Raw genomic sequence first — 13,095 nt, forward strand, 5'->3', positions numbered from 1 at the left:
GCAGTAGAGCGGAGGGGGGGGGGGGCGGGAGGCTTCTCTGAACTGAACTGGGTGCGCTTGTTTAATGCCGCCGGCGCATTACGGTAAGTGGACTTGGCCTCTTTTATTATTAAAACGGCACAATTTTAATTCAAACAGATAATTAATTACGATGATCCGATGTAAAAGGCTCAGAGGTCGATGGGGGGTCGGCCCATCACGATGGTCGATGCCATCGTCCATCGGGCCAACCCTAGCGAGCGGGGGGGATTTTGGCTTGAGCGGTGAGCAGAATGCATCGGTGCGTGGCCATGTGCACGCCCACTATTTTCTTGCCAGCTGCTGCGAGACGAGAAGGAAGAGAAACGAGCATGCAGCCGGCTCTGCTGAGCTCATGTTATTTGTAGTGAGCAATGCCCATTGCCCAGGCGTCTAAACGCAAAGTAAAACACACTGGCCTTTTGATCTCTTTTGAGCGGAGCGGAGAGTGCGAGCGGGTGAAATCTGTCTGGAGCGGAGCGGTCTGGAGCGTTGGTGAGCGTGAGCGAGGAGCGGTAATTATCACCGCTCCACTCCGCTCACATGCTCTGGTATGGAGTGCTTTGAATCCGGGGATATTTGGTCACAACAAGCGGTTTGCTGCTTGCTGAGTGGTGAGTGCTGACTACACTGCTGCCTGAGGTAACGTTCAGCTAACAGTCCGCTGTCTCATGTGTCCGACCAGTCGTCCGTATTCAGCAATGTTCATTCCGCACCGTCAGCTTAACAGACATCGGCGTGCTAACAACGGAGGACTTCTCCCGCATTATAAATTACAAATCTGTGGGAATTGTCAAAAATATGCACGATTCTCACAATCCCGCGCCAAATCTTAAGCCCTGTACTTCGCTTAGCGCTACAATGTTTAATTGTTTAATATGTCTAATGTTTAATTGTATGTTTAATAAGGTATATGCTATTTGCACCTGTATGTCAAATACGTCAAATTTAAAATGTAGAAACACGTCTAAAGTATGCACATGACATGTGCACCTATGTGCACCTATGCGCACTGTCTCTGACCTGTCTTACGTTGTAAACAGAGTCCACAGCAGAAGAATTTCACACGTGATACTTGTACCATGGAGTGACAATAAAAATCTTGATTCTTGATTCTTGATTGGCAGTCTATGGTACTTTTGCCTACTCCCATTCAGTCGCCCAAAATACACATTCCAACAGTGCCAGAAACACTCACATGTACATGTTATGATATTTAGAAAGTGTCATCTATAAAGGCTAGTTAGGCAATGTTTGTACCCGACATGTTTCCACTGCTGTTTCTGCAGTCTTCATCAGAGGTGTCACGTGATGTTGGTGTGACGTCATCTATGGTGTGGTTATATGGAGTTTTTTCATCCCACCTGAAGTGGTGGGATGACCGTGCCCCCTGGTACAAACATTGCCTAACTAGCCTTTATAGATGACACTTTCTAAATAATACAAGTAGGCTACATGACCCTCTTTAGTATATGTACATGTTATGACTCGTGTACTCACCACGTGATGAAATAATAATCCAAAGTTATGTGAAACGGTCATTTTCGTATTAAATTCACACCCCGAGAACTAACAAAGAGTAACTGAACCAACAGAGCACAACCGAAGTGACTTCCTTGTTTGCCATGACTTGCATGCGCTGTGTGCAGTCATCAGTACAGCACATGCACCTCATGGCAAATGAGGAAGTCATTTCGGTTACACTCTGCAATATGGCAAATGGCCTAAACTCTCAAAATGTATCCCTTTAATGACCCATACCAGCTGGCGGTGGCGGAGTTTCTGCAGGCAGACGCACAGGGGTTTCTTAGTACAGGAAACATGGAGGGAGGGTAAACCTGGTTCATCTGCATGTTTACTACTACATAGATACTACCCAGACATTGTAAATACAAAGCGTGTGAGACATGCATGTTGAAGCCTCTGCCTCACCCTCTTCCTGGAGTGTGTCTGCAGCAGCGTAGGCATCGTCGGGCAGTGCTTCCTGGTCAGGGCAGTCGGAGGGCAAGGCATCAAACACTGCTGCACTGAGCTCTCTGGACTTCACTCCGTCCTGGCTGGACGACACACTGTCAACTCTAAATATATGGAGGAGACAGACACAATCAGTACATTTACATGCACTTATAACATTTAATTACTGCGTTAGTCCGCCTCATGCGCTAATGCTCTTTGACCCGGAAGTCGAACAGCATTATTATTAGCCGTGAGCCACATTAGCGCTAAAACTAAGCTATTCCTAACCATACATAGAGCTACCAGCTATCGTTAGGCATGCCCAAGTAATCAACTGTTAATCTTATAAGATACACAATTATTTGCGTCTGATAGCCCTTGTGTGACATTTATCTTATAGAGACACTGCATGAAATAGGCCACGCCCACCACGGGGGAAAAGCTCCGTTCATTTCCACACACCAGCGTCATTTTCCTTGAATTAAACATAGCTAAAAGCTGTTGTGTGGTGGGCTGTGCAGACAACAAATGTAAAAAATCGCCAGTTAAAGTTTTTTTGTACTCCTGAGCAAAACAAGGAAGCCATTGAGAATTGGCGAGAGGAAAAATGTGGATGTAGCTGTCAAGAAGTAAGTTGGAGTGTTCATCTTCCGTATATACGATCTTTTTGTGCACCCATGCACGTGACATAGGAGAACGCCAGGATTGGAGGGGGGGTTTCTGTTCTCCCCCGTCTTGGGCGTGGCTTCTGAATGATGATGCGTTACGCAGTGTCTCTATAGTCCCAGATTGAAGCTGAGGAAACTGCAACAACTAGACGCGAACACTCTCAGCCTCCACTATCAACAGATGAGTTAGACGGAATTAACTTGTTTGGACTAGGAGTAGGCGATTAGAATGACAAACGACAAACTGTGACTTTCTTGACATGCAAAGTTATGTTTTAAATTGACAAAATTAGCGTTGGCACCCCATGGCACAATTCAAACAGGATCAAAAAAGTAACCTTATTCTCCGTCCACCGCCATTCATATTTTTCACAGCGCTGGTACAGGGAGAAAGCAGGAAGTGACGTTTCACTTTGGCTCTCTATATAGGAAAGGCAGTGCATCATGAGTAGAAGGCGGTAGAAGGAAGCAAAACACTGCCTCCCTCGTCTCATCTGCAGAATGATGTTGGACCCAACAGCTTTCTGCCTCATCTGCTGCTCATATTGGGCGCATTCTTGTAAAATATTTATTTGATAGTAACAACAAAGTAAAACCAGAAATCCCAAGACCGCATAAAGGTGGTGTTTCTCTATGGGTTGTGTTTCCTGGATTCACTTGTGTTGTTCAGTCAGCCCTCAGCAGGCAAGGCAGCAGAAGAGAGATTTCCCTTCTCTATTCTGTCCAATAGACGAGTGACTGTTTTGATCATGTGACATTGTTCAGAAAGTTTAGTGCTTGTGACAAATTGCTGTGTGAAAGTGAACCAGACCAAATGAAAAATGCAACAATGTTGCAACTTCACCCCCGAATCACACCGAGTCCACCAGCTTATAGATAGAGATAGATAGATAGATTTTTATTTCTGTGTCATGCACCATATTCAAGGTGCCCAGCCCGTCTGGGCTTACAAGACACAAATCATTCAAGTTCAACAATACAAACAAATCAACAAACAAGCTACAAAACGCTCAAACATAAACAAGACAGAGTTATATATTCAGATGAACAGCTTCTCCATTCTGAATTTCCAAGCCCTCCCAATAAACCTGGCCAAACTGAAGACTTCATCTCTGAACAACCATTCCAACTTCGCATCATCTCCTGACCAAAATAGTTCCGGTTTCTTATTTTGCATTAACTGAAATAGAGACAATCTTGGTTGACAACAATCACGTGAAAGATCACCCAACAAAAGCAACCGACGGTGGACTCAATCGCAGATATATTCGTCCCATCGCCCACAACCCTACCGTATAGCCTAAATAATAGTGAACCAATACATAGATAGATAGATAGATAGATAGATAGATAGATAGATAGATAGATAGATAGATAGAGCGAGCATGTGCATGCTTGTGAACATTATTTCTTAGTACATGAATTATTGGAAACTCAGCGTAAATGAATGACATGAAAATATTTATAAAACAAATTGTCTTTAAAATTTCCATGACTTTTCCCAGGTTTCTCATGACCCAGGGCTCGACGTTAACTTTTAAAAGTGGTTGCCGGAGGGGCAACCTGGCAAGAGCTTTTGGTTGCCCGAATAAAAATATGGTTGCCCAATTTTAGTCGCTTTATATTTTGAGTAATTAAGATACTATGCAGTCATAAGCCGGCTTAATAATGACGATGTGACAGAAAAGTAAGTATAATAATCTATAGTATAGTATAATAGGCCTATTCAGTGTGCGCACCGGGTGTAGTAGTAGTAATAATGATAATAATAATAATAATAAATTTGTGTCATTTCGTTTTCTAAACAAATCTTATTTTTTGTTTTTATAATGCATTTGCACTAAAATGATTTAACTAATATTTGTGAACTTTCATTTTCATATATTTTTCAACAGTTATTGTTCATATTGTGCTTAATTTATTAATTAAAAGCGTTATTGATAATTAAGTAGCCTACCCTCCTCCAGGCCCGGCTCCAGACCCAAGTTACAGAGGGGGCCTGCCCCTAGCTTGGGGGGGCCAAGCTACCCAAGGGGCATCCGGGGGGATTCTCCCCCGGAAGAAGATTTTGTACATTTTAAAGTAAAATTCGTCAACCTGGTGCATTTGAGAGCAAAATGAAGAGGCTAAATCTGTGAAGAACTACACACATCTCTAATGTGTTGTGACTTTACAAATAATTAGGCCTAAACAATCAATATTAAGTGTATTTACACATTGTGCACAAATTGCATTCATTGTGACAAATTTACAATAGTTAATATCCAGCCAGAATCATTGCAAATGGATGTTCAAAGTAACAGTTAGCAATAGCATTGAGTTAATCAATGCCTAATGACAGCCAGATTCCATGTTAAACTTTAAAACAGAAAAACGGAAAAACGTTTTTAGCAAAAAAAAAAAAAAAAAAAAAAAATTGAATGGGGGGGCCAGTTTGTTAAATGGGGGGGCCCGGCCCGGTCAGGCCCGGCCCGGTCAGGCCCGCCCCTAACGCCGGACCTGCCCTCCTCATGTTCATTCAGGGATACTATGATGACAGTGGTTTGGGGCCCCCACTCTGATGTTGCATAGGACCCCAAAAGGCCCAGAAGCGGCCCTGCAATCCCTCTCTCTCTCACCCCGTATGAGAGGCTGACAGGCCAGGGATGCAAATCATTTCTCAGCACATATACGCGGTGGTAAAACGTTTTTGAAGGATGTCCTGATCGAGGTGTATGTTGTAGGCTTGTTGTAGGCTACATGCTTTGCAGTATAGCGTTATGCTGGAATTATGCTTGAAGTTTGGGCTGTCGCACGGAAATGAGAGACACTGAATCTTGACGAGGAAACGTGTGGAGCGTTTATACACTGTGTGTGGGTTTCTGCTCGCGGAAGTGAGCTGGAGTCTTGAAAACTCCACTTTGTCCGCCCAGCCGCGTCCACGTAGTTACACAATTCGGGGTGTGCACAGCCAGGCGAAAACCGTCTGCACAGCAGCCTTGTGGAGGGGCGCGTCTGCTGATTTAACTCACTTTTCCGTGTGGACACTCGCCGATGCGGGAAGCATATGAGACCTAAGCGCTTGTTGTAGGCTACATGCTTTGCAGTATAGCATTCGTTTTCTGTCCCGTTCAAAGACGCACGGGTATTTCACCTCAATGACAATTTCCTCGTCCTTTGTTTCTGTGCGGGGCTGCGGGCGGACGAGGTTCTTCTTGCGTCTTGCAGCCGCTGTGATTGTGTGCGAGCAGCCCCACCTGTCCCAGTCAGTACTCCTTAAACATACCGCACGTGCAGCATGCATCACGTAGGTTCCGACTGGTAATTAGTAACATCGTTTCGATTGTAACAGCAATAAAATGTCACATATATGTCACTCACAACAAGTATTAAAACATTTATTTGGTGTATATTTTGCTGTTTGCTGCTGTACATATTTTGTTGCATGTTAAATCGTGGTTGCCCCTGGGGCAACCAAAGACAGAGAAATGGTTGCCCCATGTTTTTTTTGGTTGCCCGGGGCAACCGGGCAGCCGTTAATGTCGAGCCCTGCAGACCATACAAACCCTGAAATTAGTTTGGTTGTACTTGTACTGTTCAGTAACTTGCAAAATAGTCTTAAAAACCAATATGAAAAAGAATTGTGATAAGATCGTGGATCGTGATCCTGCCTGAAAAAATCGTGATATGATATTTTTGCCATGTCGCCCACCCCTAGTTTGGACTAAACTACCAACAGTGAACAGCAACGAAAAGATGCAAGTCACAAGAAGCAAACAAAATAAACAGAGATGTAGTTAGCAGAGCATTTATGCATGGATCAGGTCAGCGTTTACACCGTAGAGAAACACATTCAACAACTGAATGGTCAGGTATGGGACTTTTTTGGAGCAGCAGAGCCACAGCGCACAGCCTCATAACTTTTTACCCTGCAATTTATAACGGAGTCCTGGGTCATGCATGGTGTTAGGCTGCACTCAGAGCATATACAGTAGAGGGAGGCTTTGGGGGAAATTGTACATTAAACATGGAAGATGGACCCCCCACACATCACACTACTTAAGACAATTAAAAATATATTACTATATATTGATAAAATATTTTTCTCGTGTTTCCTCTTAATGTGTTGTCATTTTTTCGCCGTGGTATTGTATCGATATTTTCCTGGGTATAGATATCGAAGTTGAAATTCTAGTATCGTGACAACCCTAGGAGGTAGTGAAGTTGTTTGGATGAGTGGTTCTCGAAGAAGCTGAAAGTACTAGGGATGCACGATATGGATTTTTACAGTCGATATGATAACCGATAAATATATGCGTCTCCTCCTGGCCGATAACCGATACGATAAACCGATAATTATTTTAGAGCTGCAACTAACGATATTATTATTATTTTGATAATCGATTAATCTGTCAATTATTGCGTCGATTAATCGGATACAAATAAATGCTGATTTCAAAAACCAAATGTTGCCCCAAATTGACATTAGTGCACAAAAATGATGCTTGAATGGACCAGAGCTGTCTAAACAATTAGGCTATGAAAAATATAATAAAAAAAAGAACAACTAAATCACTATCTAAATGTTAAAATCGAGCTGAACCCAAAAATTACTTTTCTTTTCTTTTAGTTCAAATACCTGGGTATGCAGTGCACCTATTTAATAATGTATGCGAAACAAATCACAACAATCTAATTTCTTTAGTTTTTCACACTTTTTCACATCAAAAGTTCATTTTTCAAGATTTCATTCATAACAGTAATCTACAGTTTGCCGACATCACCTAGTACTAGGGCTGGGTCGGTTTGAAAATTTTTAAACTGGTTCGATATTGCCGTCTAAACCGGATCGAACCGGTATACAGATTTTTTTTGTAATAAAAAAATAAAAATAAAATTTAAGCAGGGCTCCCGAGTGTGGCCCATAACTGTCTGTAGTGCAACTTCAGTCCACCTGATAGCGATAATACACCTCTAAGCTGGTATTGTCAACCAGCAATGATACTAGGCATGGGTCGGTTTGAACATTTTGAAACCGGTTCGATATTCCCCAAAAAAACGTATCAAAGCGGCTGCAGTTGGTGGCGATAATGCACCTCTAAGCTGGTATGCTGCCAACCAGCACGAACACTGAATACAAATAAGCAGAACCTTTTAACTGTAACAACACACTGTTTTTATTTCTCATAACTATTCAGCTTAACCTTTCTTCAAACATCAACATAATAAACAAAATAAGACTTTTGCCTACTAGTGCAACTTGAGAATAGGCTAATACGAACAATAGTGCAATCAGAATGGACTGGCAAAAAAATATATATATATATAGGTTTTTTCGGTTTGCACGTGATCAAACCGGTTTGGGCTCGTACACCGAACCGAACCGGTAAAACCGGAAATCGACCCATGCCTACCTAGTACTATCAAATTTCTACCCCATTTCAACCAATCATTTCACGACATGCAGCTGTCAATCAAATCTTGATTTCAGGATCATTTTCTCTTTCAAATGAAGGGGAAAATGGCACCTAGTGCCTGTCATCTGGCAGAGTTTCTAGCCCATAAACTAACTAGTAACTTGAGCAATTATGCAAACTAAATCAAACGGTAATTTCTAAGAATGCAAAGAAATGTAACTGGCTCGTTAAAACACGCATTCCAGGAATATTATTTACATGTATAACGATAATGGCGCGCCCCTCCGAGTCCTGAAATCGTCTCTCAGAGATTTCAGGCGGGCGGGGAGCACCCATGCATCGGATTGTCCGCTGGCTCCGCACGAAGCAGCTGGCTGCCTGGTACTCCGCGGATCCCACTCGCGTAGCACGACAACACGCTGCATCCCACTCGATTTGGGGGTGGAACACGCCATGATTGACCAATGCCAAAGCCAGTCCTCAGAATTGTCAAATCAAATCATCGACACGTATATGGTCTGCCTCTCAATTTGTTTTCAGTCTGAAACGGACTCAGATGCACGTGACGAACGGGTTCACCTCGACTTTAACAGGTTTTGCTACTTAATAGGCTACCTTTAACAACAGGCCACAGACAGGGGTGTAGTGGTAAATACAGAGGTGGGTAAACTATCCAAGTTGAGGAGATTACTAATGTTGTTTCCCCTCATTGATTGATACAGTTGATCTGAAAATAGGTGAGTATAAACTATCTGCCTCATTTCAAAGAGGTGGGTAATCTGCGTTTGATGTTTACTACACCCTGGCCACGGACTATATGAAGGTAAATTGTTTCTGCAGTAACACGCTCTCTCTCACACACACACACGCGCAAGAAGCAAGGAGATCGATTTTATTTCACCAGAGCCGAAGGCAGCAACACAAAAGACTGATGGAAATAACAGAAGAGAAGGTAAGTCCCACTAAACTGGTATCCAGCATTGACAGTAGACAGAGTAAACACGATTCCGCCTGACCAATCAGTCATCTGCAGTGCACTAGTATTTTCACATCACCGGCGTATGGTACCGGCTGGAACCTCAACAAAGCAGGGACCAAAACTAGTGCGACTCAACCCCGACTCAACCCGGGCTGTCCAGGGTTGAGTGAGTCCAAAAAGCGAGTCGAGCTGGGCGGGGCTAATACCAGCGGTGGAAATGGACCATTAATGGGCTGTCTGAATTTTGCATTGGGGCCAGTTCTATTGAAGTGATGGGCAGCTAGCTACGTTAGCTTCACGTTAGCTTACATGTAACGTTACATTAGCGGGTTGCTTTTGGAGTTGAGACACAAACCCTGGATGTTTCATTTCGGGTAAAGCATGAGGTTCTCTATAGTTTACGCCAGCTCTGGGAGTATGAAGTGCTTTAAATGCGGGGATGTTTGGTCACAACAAGCTTGAGGACCGCTGCCTGCTGAACTACCCATAGGTAGGCCACAACCAGCTAGCAAACGTTAGCCACCACAACAACTAACGTTAATGCCATTGACTGTATGTTAACAGTAAACACGTTTGGTTTAACGTAATGCCAGCTCAGACTTTCCCCTCATCTCAGAAACCTTGTATTGCAATGTACCATGTATTGCAAATTGCAATCACGTTGTTTTGGTTATAAACGGCCACACTGGCGCAGCCATGTTTCGCTCTATAAGGCAGGTGCAGGCAGCTGCTTGTGATGTCACGAGCACGCGACAACAATGCTCCGCTTCCAATGCAAAACAAAACCAAGTTGGCGCCGCATGATCAGGGGCTATTTATCAGCTAAAATGTCATTATTGGAATAATAAATAATGCAAAATGGCCATATCGGCTGATAATTTATCGTCCGATAAATATCGTGCATCCCTAGAAAGTACCAATTGCCTCGTTTGAGAAAGCTGCACTATGGGCATGTGTGGTTCTCAAGAAAGCTTCACACGGCCTGTTTTGAACGGGCACTGCACTAGTTGGTTTTAAATCATTATAAACGCTCTACATATAATACATTTGTTTTAGGATTGGTTATAATTTATGATATTGCTTATTGCATATTTTATTATCAGACTACTTTGAAAACATGTAGCCTATCTTACTTGCAAGATTTGTTGGGTATGGGTAATGAGTTTTGAGAGCTATAACAGTCAATTATATCTTCTATCAAATCCTGTGTCAAAGTAATCTTCAATCAACTAAAAACTGCTGAACATGAATATTCCCATAATTTGTGTGCAAATGTTTAAAAGAAATGCCCGGAAGTTCCTTGGACAAGCTGCTAACGTTAGAGAAGGGTGGTGTCTCTCCCAGCTAGTTGGCTTGGGGAGGCTAACCAGCTAACCAGAGACTGGGTTAGCATTAACAGAGAGGGCTAACAATGCTCACTGATGATGACAATCACATCTCATTATAGACGTGTAGACGGAGCCTTGCCTAAAATCACTGTCTGAATCATTATCAGTAGGTGATACTTTACCGCTAGCACATTAGCCAACGTATGTGGTGGCTACTGGCTAGCAATCTGGGCAGTGGGCACCCAGTTTCAATCTGTCAGACTGAGACTCTGGGTGCCCAGATTGGGTGGCTAGTGGCTAATAGTTAACAGAATGAGATTGGGTGGCTAGTAGTGGCTATGAGCTAACAGAGTGGCTAGTGGCTATGAGCTAACAGACTGAGATTGGGTGGCGAGTGGCTATGAGCTAACAGACTGAGATTGGGTGGCTAGTGGCTATGAGCTAACAGAATGAGCGGCACCATCACCACGCCATGCTAATGAAGCCAAATGCCTTCCTTGTGCTTGCACTATAGCGTGATCAACCATTTAATTAACACGTGACAGCGTGCGATATATTCAGCCAACTAATTGACAAATGACTAGTCCATAAGTACTAACGTTAATCACACAACACTAGCAATGCTCCAGCAAAGCCAAGTCTGGTAACATTATCTGGAATCAGTCGCTAACGTAAACAATCAGCCCTGTAAAGAAGCGGTGAGTTAATGTTGAATTTAACAACGCTGACTAACGTTAACCTCACAGTTTAACCTACATGATACACATAATGCTGACTATCTAACTGACTGATGGCAAAATCCAACAAGTCTTCCCCGCCTCCCTCCCATGTGGCTACAGCTAAATAAAGCAGCGCTGAGGCCCAGTGAGTCCCCGGCCTGTCTTATCGGCCTCCCCGGGCTGGACACCCACCTGGGCGGCCAGTCTGTGTTCCAATGTGGCTGCAGTCTGAGCCGAGACCCCGGGGCTTTACGGCTCATTACCGGCCAGAGAGCTGCATGACCCGCCTGTCAACAGGCAGCGGTGACCGCCTCCTCTCTAGCTGACACAACGGCTTTATTCCACGGTCAGAAATCGGTTAGCAAGTCGCTGCTACAGCTAATGTTTAGTCGGCCTTCTTCGTTCCTGACTTGAGGAAGCAGCAGATTCTCCCTAGTTTTCTCACAGCGCCCTCTGTCGGCCTTCGACGTTTGCCCCGGTGCAGGGAGAATAGTCTGGCAAGCGAGACGAGAGGCAAAGTGACCGCATACTTCCTGCTTCAGCACTGTACCAGAGATTTTCATCCGCCATTTATTTTCCCATACACATTTCGTAAAATGCGTATATAAATAGTTTTACTAGTTCAAACCAAACGGTACAGATATATTTAGAAAGAGGAGAGATCGCCTAACATTTCACTGGAACAAAAACGTAAAAAAAATGCGGGTTTAAAGAAAATATTTTTCGATGTTGTTTTTTCAGATTTGGTCCGATTGAAATGTTCTATGTTCTCTCCTGATTATAGCGTTAGCTGAACCGTTTGGTTCGACGAAGTACAACTATTTTATAAGCATTTTACGAAATTCTATGGGAAAATAAATGGCGGATGAAAATCTCTGGTACAGTGCTGAAGCAGGAAGTGACGTTCCACTTTGCCTCTCTGCAAATGAGTGCAAGAGAGGTTTGTTTCTTCCGAGAAAACGAAACATAGTTTAATTTCATGTTCAGGAATTCAGGCGTGAGAGTGATGATCAGCTCAGCACCATACACTAGAAAACTTTGAAAAGACTCCGAAAATACTTTTAAAGTAGGCCTATGACATGCTCTATCACATCAGCTCACATAAAGACAATGGCATGCCACATGGGCCATATCTTACGCCCAAGTGCAAGTAGCCTACAAATGCTAGTTTCTAGCACTCAAAAATCTAAGTTTTTTTCTTTTAATTACCACTGAAACACATCCTTTAATGTAGCTACTGACCCAATGGTAATTAAAAGAAAAAAGGAGGATTTTGAGTGCTAGAAACTAGCAAAGACTTGGGCGTAAGATGAGTTACTGAATTTTAGTCACAGACTGTAAGATTTTGAAAAGACTGCCTACCATACACTAGAAGACTTAGAAAAGACGTCTGACACCCTCTCATTTTTAGTCACAGACTGTAAATTAACCACACTGTAAATTACTCCAAAGCACAGTGCACTAGCTGCATTTCACATGTGTAGGCTAGTTTGCAATATAAAATATTGATTTGATTTCTCATTACTATTTTGAAAATACAGTATTGGTGCATATTGGTGTCCTGTTTTGGTGCTGGAGAAAGTGCAAAGTATTGGTTGTTGTATTGGCAATGTCCGTGTGCGTCAGTAGTCATTGAACTACACTATTTGCACGAGCCAAGGCTAAAGACTCCTGAGAATATTTTTAAACACGTTTGATTTTGTTTGAACGTCAGGACGAGAAGAAGACTGAGTCCAGACAGCTCGGACTGAGTTTGATCACCACCTTACACCAAATGGCTGAGATGACGGGAGCACATCATAACTCCAGCAAAACTCTCATCATTTCATTCCGTCATTGGCAATTTGTGTGAAATCGCTTGAAAAGTCTTTTGGTGTAAGGTCAGCATGATGGGGCCCCAGGCAGAGAATCGCATGGGCGCCTTCTGACCGACTTACTTGTCATTCACCCACAAAACCTATTAACTAATCAGATATCAATCAAAAATGTGCTTATAGAATGTAATTTTTATTTTCACGCCTTTATATTAAA

At 43.0% G+C, this 13,095-nt stretch overlaps 1 protein-coding gene across 1 annotated transcript in view; it reads right to left on the reverse strand.

Annotated features, from left to right (window-relative positions):
* smg1 (SMG1 nonsense mediated mRNA decay associated PI3K related kinase) overlaps window positions 1–11,377 on the reverse strand; it is a 188,388-nt gene extending 177,011 nt beyond the window's left edge. The window contains exons 1-2 of the mRNA XM_083649718.1: window positions 11,257–11,377; window positions 1,951–2,096 (exon numbers count right to left, since the gene is read on the reverse strand). Of these exons, the coding sequence (XP_083505844.1) occupies window positions 1,951–2,096; window positions 11,257–11,324 (214 nt within the window). The 5' untranslated portion in view covers window positions 11,325–11,377. The remainder of the gene's footprint in view (window positions 1–1,950; window positions 2,097–11,256) is intronic.
* Between the last annotated feature and the right edge of the window lie 1,718 nt (window positions 11,378–13,095).

Source organism: Poromitra crassiceps, assembly GCF_964638095.1.
Source record: "Poromitra crassiceps genome assembly, chromosome: 13".
Taxonomy (NCBI): domain Eukaryota; kingdom Metazoa; phylum Chordata; class Actinopteri; order Beryciformes; family Melamphaidae; genus Poromitra; species Poromitra crassiceps.